The sequence below is a fragment of the Rosa chinensis genome, chromosome 2 (assembly GCF_002994745.2).
Source record: "Rosa chinensis cultivar Old Blush chromosome 2, RchiOBHm-V2, whole genome shotgun sequence".
NCBI lineage: Eukaryota > Viridiplantae > Streptophyta > Magnoliopsida > Rosales > Rosaceae > Rosa > Rosa chinensis.
In genome coordinates this window covers 55,381,439-55,397,754 of record NC_037089.1, presented here as the reverse complement: position 1 = coordinate 55,397,754, position 16,316 = coordinate 55,381,439, and the positions used below count along the sequence as shown (strand labels likewise).

Below are 16,316 nucleotides of genomic sequence, written 5' to 3'. Positions count from 1 at the left end.
ATTGTCACCTGGGTTGAGAGAAGATAGTACAAGGGACGACTTCAGACGCGCAACCAGTCACCCAGAAGAGAAAATATTAGAGAGGAGAGAGATCAGGAACGGAGCTAAAATTAGGGAAGAAAAAAGTAGATCTTGTTCAGGTTTGAACTCCGAAGGGGAGAGAGAGAAAGAGAGAGAGAGGACTGGGGGAGGAAAAACTAGATCTGGTTTTAGGTCTGAAGTCTGAACTCGAGTCTCGATAGAGATTAAAGGGAAAGGGGCCTTGTGTCTATTGAGCGTTCGATCAGCTCTTCACTGATCCGACGGCTATCATAGATCACCATAACTGATAAAATGATTAAAAACAAGTGTGTCAGCTCCTCTAGAATAAGTTTGACCCCATTAACAGTGTCATACGGATTAAACAATTAATACTTGGCATCTACTGTGTACTATACACACTGATGATCAGTGAGAGGAAAAAAAACCCACCAATCTTTTATATCAGTGTAATACTATTCATTTTGGCACTGATAACTTTTTAGTGGCTAAAAAAAGGGTGCTAATGGGGAAATTTGTAGTAGTGAACTAATCTCATAACCTTCCTAGACATCACACTTACTTTGAGTGAGCCTACTTTGAAGAAAAACTAAACCATTGGCATTTACTACAAAAATATATGGCAATTGGCTATTACATCTCTTGAAAAAATAAAGACTTAAACAGAATTGGCGATCTATTGATCCCAGCCAGATTTGTAGTCTTCAACCCTCCACTCTAGATCATCTTCTTGATCTTCTTGTTCCACACAGTGAGCTTCTCTTGCTTCACAATATGCTTTGTAGGTGGTGACAATTTCTTCACGAGCTCTACAAATGTGTGCCCAATGATCATACACTCCACATTGAGAACATACATCTCTTTGCTCAAACTCCATCGATTGAGGCGCTTTGAAAACGTCATTTAGATGGCTCTTAGTGTTGGTGGCGCCACCAACATGGGTAGAGGCGTTGCCTCCCTCCCTCTTTCCATGTTGACCTCTTCGGTTCTGTGTTCGCCTATTTTGATGATTACCTTCCCAAGTAGAGCGATTATATGGACCAGAACATCCAAATGTATTCCTAAGGTTAGGGTTTCGCTCTTGGCGCCCTCTCTTTGGGCGCGACTATAATTGGATTCCGGAATATGCTCTGTTCCCACAGATCTTGAATTATAGTTCTTCACAAGGATGTTGTCATGCTTTTCAGCGACATTCATAGCTCTAATGAGCTCATGAAACCTTGTGATTCGTCTTGCAGTGACATCGATTCGATAGTTCTTAGCAACCATCAATGCAGAGATGAGGAAGGTAGAAAGAGTCTTCTCAATTAGTATCACATTTGTGATCTCTTTACCACAGAATTCCATTAAGGATTTAATGCGAAGTGCTTCCGAGTTGTAGTCAAGAAATGACTTGAAATCACATAAGCGGAGGCTATGTCATCTCACTTCTAGGTCAGGAAGTAGGGAGTCACGGACGTTGCCAAATCTTTCATCGAGTGAGACCCACAGCCTTCTGGGGTCTTCTTCATTCATACACTCGTACTGGAGCGGATCATCCATATGACGAGTCATTAGGATGATGGCTTTCGCCTTATTTGCCTCTAAGGCTGCTCTATTGACTTCTAAAGCTTGAGCTTGCTCAACAGTTAGCACGTCCTGGCTAGGCTCAAGAATCTTATCTAGGATTCCATTAGCCACGAGATGCTGGCGGACATCACGAACACACCTGTGATATCCAGAGCCAGTTGTTCCCAATGGAGCAAAGTCCAATTTGTTCAGGTTACTCATCCTGAAAGAGAACAAGAAATTAGGGTTAGTTTTGGAGCGTAAAAGGCTACCACGAAAACATATAAAATTTCCAAGCGTAGTCATTCCCAAGAAATTAGGAATTTCTGAGCGTAATTGCTTCCAAGAAATTCAATTCCAAGAGGTATTGGATTAGATCGAAACAATGACATAAGTGGTCGATCATAAATTCTCTACAAACTTTAAGTTTGGAGATCTCAACAAGCTCTAAGCTTGGAGTGAGCACGAACCCCCACAGTTCGGCTTAATTAGGTCTCCCCTATGATGAAGAAAGGGGAATAGAAGAAGGGATGTTGCAAGTCCCTGAAAAACAAGAGAAATTGAATTAAAAAAAAAAACTCTAAAAAACGGGAACATTTAGTAAAAAATACCTCGAAATAGGTCCCCGGGAAAATTTGACCAGAAAAAGTGGTCAGAAAAAATCCCCTGAAAATGGCCGGAAAAGTTGTTGATCAGGGGTTGACCGGCTGGCTGACGTGGAAGATGACATGGCGGTGGGTCAGGTGTGTCAGTGGGCCGGGTCAGGTCAGTGGGCTTCTGGGCTTTTCTTCTTTGGGCTGGGCTCCTTCTTCTTTCTTTTTGGGCCAAGCTTCTTCTCCATTTTTTTTCTTTTCTTTCTCTTCTGCTGGGTTTTCTGAAGGCCGGTTCAGCAACATTTAGACCGTTTTTTTTTTTTTTTTTTTCCCGCTTCCGGTTCCTAAATTCTGAGGTCGAGTTGCTACTGTGGGAAAAATTTGGTAGCAATAGGAGGTTCAAAAGGTGGTGAACCGATGGAATATATGCTGCGAGTTGTATGGAGCTCTCGGTGGCCGATTCGGTAGGTTTCCAGCCTGTTCTTGGGGTGGGGCCGCCGGTTTTGGACTCCTGGGATCGAGTTCTTCAAGGTGTGAGGTGGAGGCAGAAAATGCTTCATGGTTTTGTATTCGGATTCAAGGTTTTTAGCTTCTTGAATCAGGGTTTGGCTATTTATTTCAGGGTTAGGGCTTCATGCTGATAACGTGTTTAAGGAAAACTGAATTGGGAGAGAATTGAATCGTACTTTCATTGATAATAGAGGCATCTTTATATAGAGGATTACAAGCATAGAGATAGAGTTGTACATGGAAACATAATCGTACATTGATTGGATATCTCCTAAAATTCTCCGAGAATATCTCTAATATAAACTCTATTTCAATTAAAGCAAGTAACCTCGAGTTTGGGCCAGACACATTCTTGATTTACTTGAACATTTTTCCTTTTATTTTATAAAAGAGGTCAGCTGGTTACTTTTTTGTATCATTTAAATAGAACAATCTACATACATTTACGTATCTAAAGTAGAAATAACTGCTGGAGAAGTATTTTAAAACTAGCTAGACAAAATAGATTATTAATATAAGTCAATTACATGTTTTGTAAATTTTATTAATTTTCTTTTTGAGATACAAATATATAAGGTACTGATTTTATTCATTAGCTCTCAATAAATTACTAAAAATTGGTCTTAATATATACTTCAGAGGTGGGTATGTATTAGTGCAGCTCCCAGAGCAAGAATCCACACAACCCTTCACTTCTCCTTCCTGGCTTCATCTGATCAAAAACAAAGAAATACGACCCAAGTTTAATATTACAGATGACAACAAAGATATATATAGAGATAGAAAAGACAGAGATCTGTAATTACTTGGATTGAGATTGGTGCTGATATTGGCACAGGAAGAATTAGCACAACCAAGCGTGCAGAAGTATATAGGGTTTGTAGGCTGATCAGTTGGGTAAGATGCACTTTTTCAAGCAATTCAAGCCGCATTTTAAGGGACTGTGTGGTGGTTCGATCATACAGCGGATAAAGCAAGCACCATAGCACAACTCGAAGACTAAAGCTGTGGATTGTCCTGTGAGTAACCCAAGTAAAAAAAACAAACCAGCAATACGGAACCTACTTTGTGTAATTGGATGCTACTGAATGTGAAGCTTCACATCCTCTTTGAACTGTTTATATAGGCTAGGTGGCTATGGTAAATCTGGTATAGCATTAAAAGAGAATCCAATAGACTTGCCCGTACAGACGTACTTGGTGAATGTTTCAATGAAAATTACCTAATATGATTTCGTATTAATGTCCAGATTTTGATTAACACAGTACTTTATTTTGTCTGTAGTAGTATGATTAATTGACGATGGATTATGTTTATTACAAATGCAAATCCGCTGTGTTAATAAAATGAAGAAGGTAAAGTACGTCTCTTTATGTGTACGTGTTTTGGCTCATGGATAAGATCGATTTACCATGACTTACGTGTAAATATCGCTCTTCTTCCGGCCTGCTTGGGGTACTATTAGTCTGAAACTTGATTTGACTAATAAACGCCTGAATTAATGGTGTAAACTTGTGTCGATTCTTGCTTCTTAAAAGTGTACCAACATTTACTACTCGTCAAGAAAGAACCAAGAGTTCGGCTTAGTAATTTATTGCAAGCTAGTGAAGAACAGCAGATCAAGTACATTTCTCACATGAGAGTTTGTCCGAACCTTCAAACCAGCTCACGGGTAGTCTCCCACCACTCAACTTGTGATTCTTTTTGTCTTTCTGATGATCGAATATGCCAGGCCATGCCATGATCAATTATTTAATATGTCCGTTTTTGGTGTTTTCCTGGATATTCTTGTTTGTACATTTTTAAGAGAACCCGTGAACATTATTATAATTAGAAGCTGATCCAGAACAAAACGTGCAGATACACCTACATTACAGGCCACAAAGAAAATTTCACAACTGGCTCGATCATGTTTAATTACACAATAGCCTTACATAATATAACTTCACTATGAAGAGAATGTGTGATATATAATATATTGCATCATAAACTGATAATTAATAATCAAAACCCTAATTAGGTGTTCTTGGTACTACAGGTCTCTGAGCATGAATCTACGCAGCCACCCACTTTCTCCAACTCTGCAAACGAATAAGAAACTCAAATTAAAGATTTTGAATTAGATAGTTCAACTTCAAGAGGTCGATCTGTTCTGTTATTATTAGTAAGAAAAGAAAAACTTGAGGATTTGAATTGAATTACCTGGGTTTTGCTTGGTACTGAAACTGGAACACAATGAAGAAGCACAACCGAGCGCGCAAAAGTATTGGTTATCTGTGTTGGTACTATAAGACGTCGGTATGATGCAGTCTTTCAAGCATTTGAAGGAGCATGAGCCAACAGATTGGTGGGGAGTGATGACTGAAGGAATGGATGGATTTCAAAACTTTTTAATTAGTGCGGAATTAGTTTAACCATTAAACTACTAACTAAACATAAAATCCATTCCTTTAACCCATGATCTTGGCTTATTGTGATATGTATATAAACATAGCATGCATAGTAAGGAAGAACAAAGAGGGAGTTTATGTTCTACTCACCCTTGGAGCGTGATTTTAATCCGATCCAAGTGAACCACCAAAGTTCCTCTCCTTGATCTCTCCTTGTGTGTGTTTCCTCCACCTTGAAGCACCTTGGATTAAGAACTCCTTCTTGTACTCCTTCTTGTGCTTGTAATCTTCTCTTTGATGTAACAAGTAAAGCCACAAAATGATATGGCCTCTAAGGATCTTCACCAAGTGAATCAAGAGATGAAGAAAGATAAAAGAAAAGAAGAAATTATGCAAGTGTTCTTCTTTCCTTTAATTTGGTAATGGACCAAGGGAGAACTCTTTCTCTCTCTCTCTCTCAAATCTGAAAATAATAGTGTGGAGACACACTTATTGTCTTTGTCCATGCTTTCACTTTTATATAATAGGAAATAACTCCAATTACTAAAAGAAAATATTGACTTTCATAAAGCCAATATTTTGGCTGGTCCATACTTGTTATTGGGCACTAAAAATGTGTCTTGGGCTTTCATTTAAATCTCATTTAGTGAAGCCCAAGTCCACATGAAAAGCCCGACAATCGTTTAGGCCCAATAGGTTCGGTTTTACCCGAAAAACCTAATTATGTCCAAATAATAAATCTAATTAATTATTTGGTCATAACCAACTCTTGTTTAATCTTCTTCATATACAATCTCAATGATCCACTTATATGGTGTGCGATCTCTTAGGTTCTAATTAACAAGGCAGTGAAGTTTATAGAAACCATTCTATTTTGTTTACGAATCAAAAACTCCATTTTTGATTCTCCCTTGTTATTAGGATTATAAATGTTTATTAATCCTCGGGGACTTCACAAGTCATGAGTGACGTCTTGCAACATATCATGACTACCCTAGTTAATGTAGAATGACAAAGAACCTATTCAATTGGAATTACAATACAATACGGTCCTTCTCTAACACTATGTTCTAAATCACATCATCGGGGTATGGAATTGATATGTCAATCCCCTAATGTGATTTTCATTCTTATGTGATTCTTAGAATGTGATTAGAAACTCCTTTTTAATCTCATTCAATGCTTTGGCCAAAGACTTATTGAATCACATCTTTGAACATACACCTTATTTACTTAAGGATAGAGATTCCTTATTGTACACTCACATGTCTCCATGACCGAATTGATTATACCAATGAATGCATCTATTATATCCATTAAGGGACACAATATTATTGCATCATCAAGAGATAATCCATTCACTCATAAGACAACTATGGTGTCTCAGGTCAAAGGACTAATTTGTATTATTGCAATTTAGAGTTCAAGTTTGACATGTAAGTAAGACTCCATACAAGAACTCTAATGATCGCGTTCAGTGTACTCTTTAAATTAAGAGCACCCACATACTTGTATTAGTGTCTCCACACAAATGACAAGAGACATATCATCCTCCATATTGAGCATACATAGTATGTGCTAGTCTTTCCGGATTATCAATGTCCAAGTGATAATCCTATGACTAGGAACCTTTTAGGATAAGAGTGTGAAAGAGTAAAGGTCTCACACATCTAACTCTTTAGATTACTTTCTCTTTAACTCATATTCCTTGGACCTTGTTCAATCAAATATCAAATATAAGCAATGAACAATAAACTTGCCCTTTTGATTAATAATAATTACAATAATAATTACATCAAAATGATTGTTTTAGGACACAATTCCTTCAATCTCCCACTTGTACTAAACCCAATCAGCCATGAAACGTACACCCATCTTCTCAAGATGTTGTTCTAGCTTTGCTTGTGATAAGGGCTTAGTGAATGGATCTGATATGTTATCAACAGATGCTACTTTGAGAATGTTAATGTCTCCACGATTAACAATCTCCCTTATGATATGGAAGCGTCTTTCGATGTGTTTGGATTTTTGATGAGACCTTGGTTCCTTGGCTTGAGCAATTGCCCCATTGTTGTCACAGTAAAGTGGAATCGGTGACTCAATGGTAGGAACAACATCAAGTTCAGTGATGAACTTTTTCATCCAAACTGCTTCCTTTGCAGCCTCTGATGCTGCAATGTATTCTGCCTCAGTAGTGGAATCTGCAGTAACGCTTTGTTTGCAGCTTCTCCAATTTACTGCACCTCCATTCAAGGTGAAGACAAACCCTGATGTGGATTTTCTGTCATTCACATCAGATTGAAAATCTGAGTCTGTGTATGCTTCCACTTGCAACTCTGATTGCAAATCACCACCTCCATAAACGAGGAATAAATCTTTAGTCCTTCTCAAGTACTTAAGGATATTCTTAACAGCATTCCAGTGTTCTAAACCTGGATTGGACTGATATCGACTAGTTATGCTTACGCCATAACTGATATCAGGTCTTGTGCATAGCATCGCATACATGAGGCTCCCTATTGCAGATGCATATGGGATCTTGCTCATCTTTTGCACTTCCTCAATCGTTTGTGGGCACATTTTCTTAGAAAGGTGAATGCCATGTCTGACAGGCAGAAAACCCTTCTTAGATTGTTCCATGTGAAATCTATTCAACACTTTGTCTATGTACAAGGATTGAGATAATCCAATTAATCTCCTTGATCTATCTCTGTAGATTCTTATTCCTAGTACATAGGCAGCTTCTCCAAGATCCTTCATAAGGAAGGTCTTGGACAACCAAACTTTAATTGAAGATAACATTCCTACATCATTCCCAAATAGTAGGATGTCATCTACATAAAGTACAAGGAACACAACAGCACTCCCACTGACCTTCTTGTAAACACAAGGTTCATCCATGTTTTGTGTGAAACCAAAAGATTTGACTGCATCATCAAAACGGATGTTCCAACTCCTTGAAGCTTGCTTGAGTCCATAGATGGACCTATGAAGCTTACACACTTTATGAATGTCATCTTTAGACGTAAAGCCTTCAGGTTGATCCATATAAAGGTCTTCCTCAAGGTTGCCATTCAGAAAGGCAGTCTTTACGTCCATTTGCCATATCTCATAATCATAGTGAGCAGCTATAGCAAATAATATCCGAATAGATTTAACCATGGCAACAGGAGAGAACGTATCTTCATAGTCAATGCCCTCTCTTTGCTTATAGCCCTTTGCCACCAACCTAGCTTTGTAGGTTTCTATTTTACCATCTGAGCCTATCTTTTTCTTGAAGACCCATTTGTTTCCAATTGGTCTAATACCAGGTGGAGGGTCAACGAGAGTCCAGACTTGATTGGTATACATAGAGTCAATCTCGGATTCCATGGCTTCTTGCCATTTATTTGAGTCAACGTTTGACATTGCTTCATTATAACTAGAAGGATCATGCAGGTTTTCATTGTCGCCAAGGAGATTTAACTCCCCAAGGCTTTCATGACACAAACCATACCTCTTGGGAGGTATCCGGATCCTACTAGAAATTCTTGGAGTTTGTGTTATAGTTGGTTCAGGAAGTTGTTCAATGGGAAATGGAGTGTTAGTTTGTGGCTTGTTGGACACTTCCTTGAGTTCTACCATTTGCTCAACATTTCCATCAAGGACGTAGTCCCTTTCAAGGAAAGTGGCATTCCTGCTAACAAACACCTTTTGTTCTTCAGGTTGATAGAAATAATATCCTAAACTATCTTTAGGATATCCCACAAATAAACACTTGCTTGATCTAGCTTCAAGCTTGCCTGCTTCTAGTCTTTTGACATAAGCTGGACAACCCCAAATCTTAATATGATTGAGACTTGGTTTCTTCCCATGCCACATCTCATATGGTGTAAGAGGGACGGACTTGGAAGGCACTTTATTCAACAAATAAATTGCTGTTTGAAGTGCATATCCCCAAAAGGATATAGGCAAATCAGTATAGCTCATCATGGAACGAACCATGTCTAACAAAGTTCGATTTCTCCTTTCAGAGACACCATTGAGTTGTGGTGTTCCAGGAGGAGCTAATGAAGAAACAATGCCTTCTTGTTTGAGATAATCAATAAACTCATTGCTTAAGTATTCGCCTCCTCGATCAGATCTTAGAGCCTTAATACTTCTGTCGGTTTGTTTCTCAACTTCATTCTTAAATTCTTTGAACTTTTCAAAGGCTTCAGATTTGTTCTTCATAAGGTATAAATAACCAAACCGAGAATAATCATCGGTAAAGGTTATGAAGTATGAGAACCCACCTCTACTAATAGTGGACATGGGACCACATACATCGGTATGTATTAGGCCTAGGAGTTCTTTAACTCTTGTTCTTTGTCCACCATAATGTGACTTGGTCATTTTTCCTTTTAGACAAGACTCACAAGTAGGCATAGGATCAGATCCTAATGACTCTAAGTATCCATTTTTGGATAATTTGTGAATTCTATCTTGGCTAATATGACCAAGTTTAAGGTGCCACATCTTAATGGGGTTAACCGTTTCTCGAGATCTCTTAGATCCCAAAGCATTTTCCTTCATACAGTTAATACTACCATCTAAAGCTAGATGAAAGAGACCATCAATAATATTAGCATGACATATCATGCGTTCATTAATAGATACAAAACCACTTAGTTTATCAAAAACTACTCTATAACCATCCTTCAAAAGCATGGAGATGGAGATAAGGTTCTTTATACATATAGGAAGATAAAGACAATTATTTAACTCCAATGTATCTCCTGATGGTAACTTCAACATATAAGTCCCTACGGCTTTGGCGTCAACTCTTGTGCCATTTCCTACACGTAGGGTGATTTCTCCAGCTTTAAGCTTCCTTGCTCCCACTAGGTCCTGCAACGAAGTGCAAACATGGTGGGATGCACCTGAATCAATTATCCAAGTGGAAGTATTATTAACTGTAAATATTGATTCAATCACATTGATCATACCTTCCGTTGAAGACTTGTTCTTCAAGGATGCAAGATAAGCTTTGCAATTCCTCTTCCAGTGCCCATCTTTGTTGCAAAAGAAACAAATACCTTTTGGTTCCTTTTGTTCCTTCTTCTTCTTCTTTTGGACTACTCCCTTAGGCTTTATCACTTGTTTCTTCTTCCCTTTGCCTTTACATTTGGACTTACTGGATGAAGAAGAAGCGATAATAGCCGCACTCCCACTCTCTTTCTTAATTTGCTTCTCAGCTGTTACCAGCATATTGAGAAGATCAGAAAGAGTATGATCCATTTGTTGCATATTATAGTTCATTATGAACTGAGAAAATGAATCATCTAGGGAGGAAAGAAGAAGATCTTGAGCTAGCTCCGCATCAAGTGCAAATCCAAGGTCTTGAATTTGCTCAATAAGGCCTATCATTTTTAGACCATGTTGATGAACAGGTGCACCCCTCACATGCTTTGTCTTAACAAGCTCATTGACTACTGTGAAGCGCACATTTCTATTTCTCTCACCAAACAATTCAGTGAGATGAAGTAATATAGAACTGGCGCTATCCATATTCTCATGTTGCTTCTGAAGTTGTGAGTTCATGGATGCAAGCATAACACATTTAGCTTGAGTGTCATCATCCTTATGCTTTTGATAAGCAACACGTTGCTCATCGGTTGCATCTTGAGCCAAAAGAGTGTGAGGGGGTGCATTTTGTAAGACATAAGCGATCTTATCGAATGTCAATACAATTTTCAAATTGCGGAGCCAGTCATTGAAGTTTGGGCCCTCAAGACGATTTTCATTGAGAATTTTGGTGATAGGGTGTCCTGACATATTGCAATCTACATAACATAAAAAATAAAATAAATAAGATTTATTTTAAAACCAAGTGACTCGGGTCTTAAGAATCAAATGGCACCCTCTCACTATTTTATCAAATTCCAAATCCCTCAAGGAATTCGAGAGTATAAATTAAAACTCTTAGTGAGTATGGAAGACTCATATTCATTAAGCCAACCGCATCATAATAGAACTATAAGTCAACTTAATTTCCATGAGAGGATACTCTTATCCAATCACATCAAATGTGAATATCCATAACTTTGGCCTCTAAAGTAATTAAGTCTCACCATAATAGGATATTGATAAATTACTCTAGTTAAGCTATACCCAACATCTCATGTAAGTATAGAGATCAAAAATTAAATCTCATCATAATAGAATATTGACCAAGATTTGTCCCTACCTTACAACATCAAATGTTGAATAACCTCTCTTTAATGCTCCTAGCAAGAAATACCTCCGTTCGGAATGATATTCACATGCAAGAACATCTACTAGGAGATTACAATGTTGGAAGGCCACAAAGAAGCATTCATAATGACTTCTTCGTTTTTCAACTTAATATCACTTTGAGGGAATTTTAAGGTCTCATCTTTAATAATCTTATTAATGACAATCACATTGCATTTGCTTTGATCCTATTGCAATCACACATTCATTATACTTGATCTATAATAAAATACTCCCACTAATTGTTTTCAGAAAAACAATTTGATTTCATCAAAAACATTTTTCAAATGGAATCATGGGAAATATAAAATTACTTGATCAAGTGCAATGGACATGCAATTATAATAGGTCACATAGGATGATTATGGACATGTTGTTTGATCCAACATGAGCCAATATGTTGGATCAAGGTCATGTTTGGGTGGTTGATTTTAATTACGCGTAACGATTACGAAAATTAAATAACTAAGCTAAGCTATTACACTTTGCACTTGAACTCCTTTCAAGGCTAGATGACTTCAAACTTCTTCTTTGGATCATCCTCATGTGCATCCATCTTCGATTACAAGAGTGGATTAGGGGCATACAAGCTCCCATTTAAATTTAATCAAACTTGAATAAATTAAATAAGCTACTTAGTTACACAACCAAATGAATTAACTACTTTAATTACATAACCCAAATGAATTAACTACTTTAATTACATAACCACATTCATTCAAAATGAATAGTCGGCCAATCACATGCTCAATTATATTTGGCCATAGTCCATAATCATCCTTTAATTAACCAAGATTAATAAGGTTAATTAAACAAGCATAATTAACTCAATCAAAATAAGTTAACCACTAAATTACTTTAATTTAATGTAAGTAAATTAGTTGAGTGATTTAGGGGATGATGTCTTACATCATGCATCACTAACTTTTGGTGAGTAATTTAGGGGATGATGTCTCACATCACTTTTGATGAGTGATTTAGGGGATGATGTTTTACATCATGCATCACCAACTTTTGGTGAGTGATTTAGGGGATGATGTTTTACATCATGATTCACCAACCTTTGGTGAGTAATTTAGGGAGACATGTCTCTTATCTTATTCCAACTTTTGGTGGGTAATTTAGAGAAACTAATAGTAAAGATGACTAACTCTACCAACCTTTTGGTGAGGGAATCATGGAAATGATTTTATGTCATCACTAACTATTGGATAAATTTCAATTCATGAATTTATGGATCAAAAGTGAGAGCAAACACCATGAAAAATTAGCTAGTTCATAACTAGTTTAGACATGTTCCAAAGCTGGAAATAAAATTCCAGTTTTGTGTTCTTCCATTGAACATTTGTTTACTTCATCTTTGAAGCCAAAAATCATGCATACCCTAAGGCATATATAATCTAATATGTTTCTAAGATTAACACCTTAATTAAGAAACATATAGAATCCCTTAATACATATCTCATATGCATCAAAGTTTCATAAAACTTAAACCACTTCTTACATGTAATTTCCAGAAAACTTTTTCTAGCTATCATAAAATCTACCTTACATCACATGCTTCATAACTTTTATGATAAAGCAAATTTTATGATCTAAATTACATATTACTCTAAGCTTAAGAAAATCACATCAACCAACATACTTAGCCATGTTTATAACATACCAAATTAAGCCAATGGCTCTGATACCAATTGAAGGAATGGATGGATTTCAAAACTTTTTAATTAGTGCGGAATTAGTTTAACCATTAAACTACTAACTAAACATAAAATCCATTCCTTTAACCCATGATCTTGGCTTATTGTGATATGTATATAAACATAGCATGCATAGTAAGGAAGAACAAAGAGGGAGTTTATGTTCTACTCACCCTTGGAGCGTGATTTTAATCCGATCCAAGTGAACCACCAAAGTTCCTCTCCTTGATCTCTCCTTGTGTGTGTTTCCTCCACCTTGAAGCACCTTGGATTAAGAACTCCTTCTTGTACTCCTTCTTGTGCTTGTAATCTTCTCTTTGATGTAACAAGTAAAGCCACAAAATGATATGGCCTCTAAGGATCTTCACCAAGTGAATCAAGAGATGAAGAAAGATAAAAGAAAAGAAGAAATTATGCAAGTGTTCTTCTTTCCTTTAATTTGGTAATGGACCAAGGGAGAACTCTTTCTCTCTCTCTCTCTCAAATCTGAAAATAATAGTGTGGAGACACACTTATTGTCTTTGTCCATGCTTTCACTTTTATATAATAGGAAATAACTCCAATTACTAAAAGAAAATATTGACTTTCATAAAGCCAATATTTTGGCTGGTCCATACTTGTTATTGGGCACTAAAAATGTGTCTTGGGCTTTCATTTAAATCTCATTTAGTGAAGCCCAAGTCCACATGAAAAGCCCGACAATCGTTTAGGCCCAATAGGTTCGGTTTTACCCGAAAAACCTAATTATGTCCAAATAATAAATCTAATTAATTATTTGGTCATAACCAACTCTTGTTTAATCTTCTTCATATACAATCTCAATGATCCACTTATATGGTGTGCGATCTCTTAGGTTCTAATTAACAAGGCAGTGAAGTTTATAGAAACCATTCTATTTTGTTTACGAATCAAAAACTCCATTTTTGATTCTCCCTTGTTATTAGGATTATAAATGTTTATTAATCCTCGGGGACTTCACAAGTCATGAGTGACGTCTTGCAACATATCATGACTACCCTAGTTAATGTAGAATGACAAAGAACCTATTCAATTGGAATTACAATACAATACGGTCCTTCTCTAACACTATGTTCTAAATCACATCATCGGGGTATGGAATTGATATGTCAATCCCCTAATGTGATTTTCATTCTTATGTGATTCTTAGAATGTGATTAGAAACTCCTTTTTAATCTCATTCAATGCTTTGGCCAAAGACTTATTGAATCACATCTTTGAACATACACCTTATTTACTTAAGGATAGAGATTCCTTATTGTACACTCACATGTCTCCATGACCGAATTGATTATACCAATGAATGCATCTATTATATCCATTAAGGGACACAATATTATTGCATCATCAAGAGATAATCCATTCACTCATAAGACAACTATGGTGTCTCAGGTCAAAGGACTAATTTGTATTATTGCAATTTAGAGTTCAAGTTTGACATGTAAGTAAGACTCCATACAAGAACTCTAATGATCGCGTTCAGTGTACTCTTTAAATTAAGAGCACCCACATACTTGTATTAGTGTCTCCACACAAATGACAAGAGACATATCATCCTCCATATTGAGCATACATAGTATGTGCTAGTCTTTCCGGATTATCAATGTCCAAGTGATAATCCTATGACTAGGAACCTTTTAGGATAAGAGTGTGAAAGAGTAAAGGTCTCACACATCTAACTCTTTAGATTACTTTCTCTTTAACTCATATTCCTTGGACCTTGTTCAATCAAATATCAAATATAAGCAATGAACAATAAACTTGCCCTTTTGATTAATAATAATTACAATAATAATTACATCAAAATGATTGTTTTAGGACACAATTCCTTCAATGACACAGAGAAGGAAGCAACTCTCGTAGCAGCTTTTGAAAGAAGCAGTGGACTGAACCAATAACATCCCAAATACCACTAGGTGAGTGATGATGGCGAAGGACCTGACTTCCTTGGCATCCATTTTGTGTTCTGTAGCTCTGTCGGTACGTAGCAAATGGAGATATGACAAATAAAAACCAAATTGCAGTGCAACATGTCTTTAGTAGTCCCTCACTCCCTCCCTCTATATATAGACTTGGTAAGTTGGTAGGGACTGAGTGGAAAAAGTTTGTAACTAAATAACTAATTAAGAAACACTACCTCATTCAATATAATCTTTAAGGATTTGAAAAAAAAAAAATTTACAGTTAGAAACATTTAACCGCGTTGAACGTTTTAGTTGTTCGGTTTGCGAAGGTAATCGTCAGAATAAGCGGATTTGGAGCGGAGGAAGCTGTCATGGGAAAATAGAGGTCGCTGCATCTGGCCTTAAGTTGTGTCCTACGCGTGCACAAAACGCACCTCAATCAATGGAGTTTGATCATAAAGATGTTTGTCTTTGATGTGGAGCATCCAATCATTAGGCACACATTTGTAGAGCATCTAAAGGTCTCGCTACAACATACAAAATGTATCATGAAGCAAGAGAAAGCTCACACTGTGGAACATGAAGACCAAGAAGGGTTGAAGACTTCAAATCTAGCAATGATGAAGTGTCATACCCGGACCAGGGGAGGTGAGATTAGGTACCGCACACCTGATCTGAGGAGAGAGCATAGACATGTAAAGCAAAAATTAAAATAACATCAAATACATTTTCAGAAATTGTCGAAAATAAAACATTTGAAATAACGAAACTCTAACAAAAAGAAATTACACCTCGTTTTCTAATCTCACTTGCTCTAGTCTTGTAATCATTTTCAGAGTCTTGCAATCGTAAACGTTATCTCGCTTAATCTTCTCGAAACTTGTGTCACACATGAACAAAAGTCTATAGGGGTTAGCTTACACACAGTAGGACCAAACTTTTTTAAATCATTCTTATCTAGATGTCACAATCAAGTTATCAAACAATTCCTACAAAATGAATAATAGAAACGATGCATGTCAAATGAGCTTCAATTAATTATCCATTAGTCCATATATTAAAACAAGAGCGCCTACACGTCCCATACAGTGTATTTTACCAACCGGGAGTGACTCTAGATGTTTCGAATATATGATCTAACACCCAGTAACAATTCAATTTAACATTCCTTTTTTGCTAGTCATCTCACTTAACCTTGATTACCAAAATCGAACAACTCTATCAGCCCACCTGAAATTTGACCAGACGAGTCAACCTCAAGTACACAAAAGCATTCATTTCACGTAATCCAAATGATATTCCACATATCCTTCCAAACCATCTATATGCACATTCCCCAATGCAGGTGTATCATGAATG

At 36.9% G+C, this 16,316-nt stretch overlaps 1 protein-coding gene and 1 long non-coding RNA gene across 2 annotated transcripts; both read right to left on the bottom strand.

Annotated features, from left to right (window-relative positions):
* Positions 1-3,168: 3,168 nt before the first annotated feature.
* On the bottom strand, positions 3,169-3,860 carry LOC121051302. The gene is made up of 2 exons (XR_005805458.1): positions 3,497-3,860; positions 3,169-3,402 (listed from the first exon to the last, which is right to left on the bottom strand). It is a non-coding gene; the product is annotated as an uncharacterized LOC121051302 (long non-coding RNA).
* A 657-nt stretch (positions 3,861-4,517) lies between these two features.
* Positions 4,518-15,076, bottom strand: LOC121051495 (thionin-like protein 2). Its single transcript, XM_040513941.1, has 3 exons — positions 14,892-15,076; positions 4,893-5,052; positions 4,518-4,771 (listed from the first exon to the last, which is right to left on the bottom strand). Exons 1-3 carry the CDS (start codon positions 15,009-15,011, stop codon positions 4,707-4,709), a joined length of 345 nt encoding a protein of 114 aa, XP_040369875.1. The 5' UTR covers positions 15,012-15,076; the 3' UTR covers positions 4,518-4,706.
* Positions 15,077-16,316: the final 1,240 nt, after the last annotated feature.

Coding starts and splice junctions, on each gene's coding strand:
- LOC121051495 (XM_040513941.1), bottom strand. CDS start 15,011: ATGGATGCCAAGGAAGTCAGGTCCTTCGCCATCATCACTCACCTAGTG. Junction 5,053..14,891: donor AGAGTTGCTTCCTTCTCTGT/GTCATTGAAGGA, acceptor TCCATTCCTTCA/GTCATCACTCCCCACCAATC. Junction 4,772..4,892: donor CAGTACCAAGCAAAACCCAG/GTAATTCAATTC, acceptor ATTCGTTTGCAG/AGTTGGAGAAAGTGGGTGGC.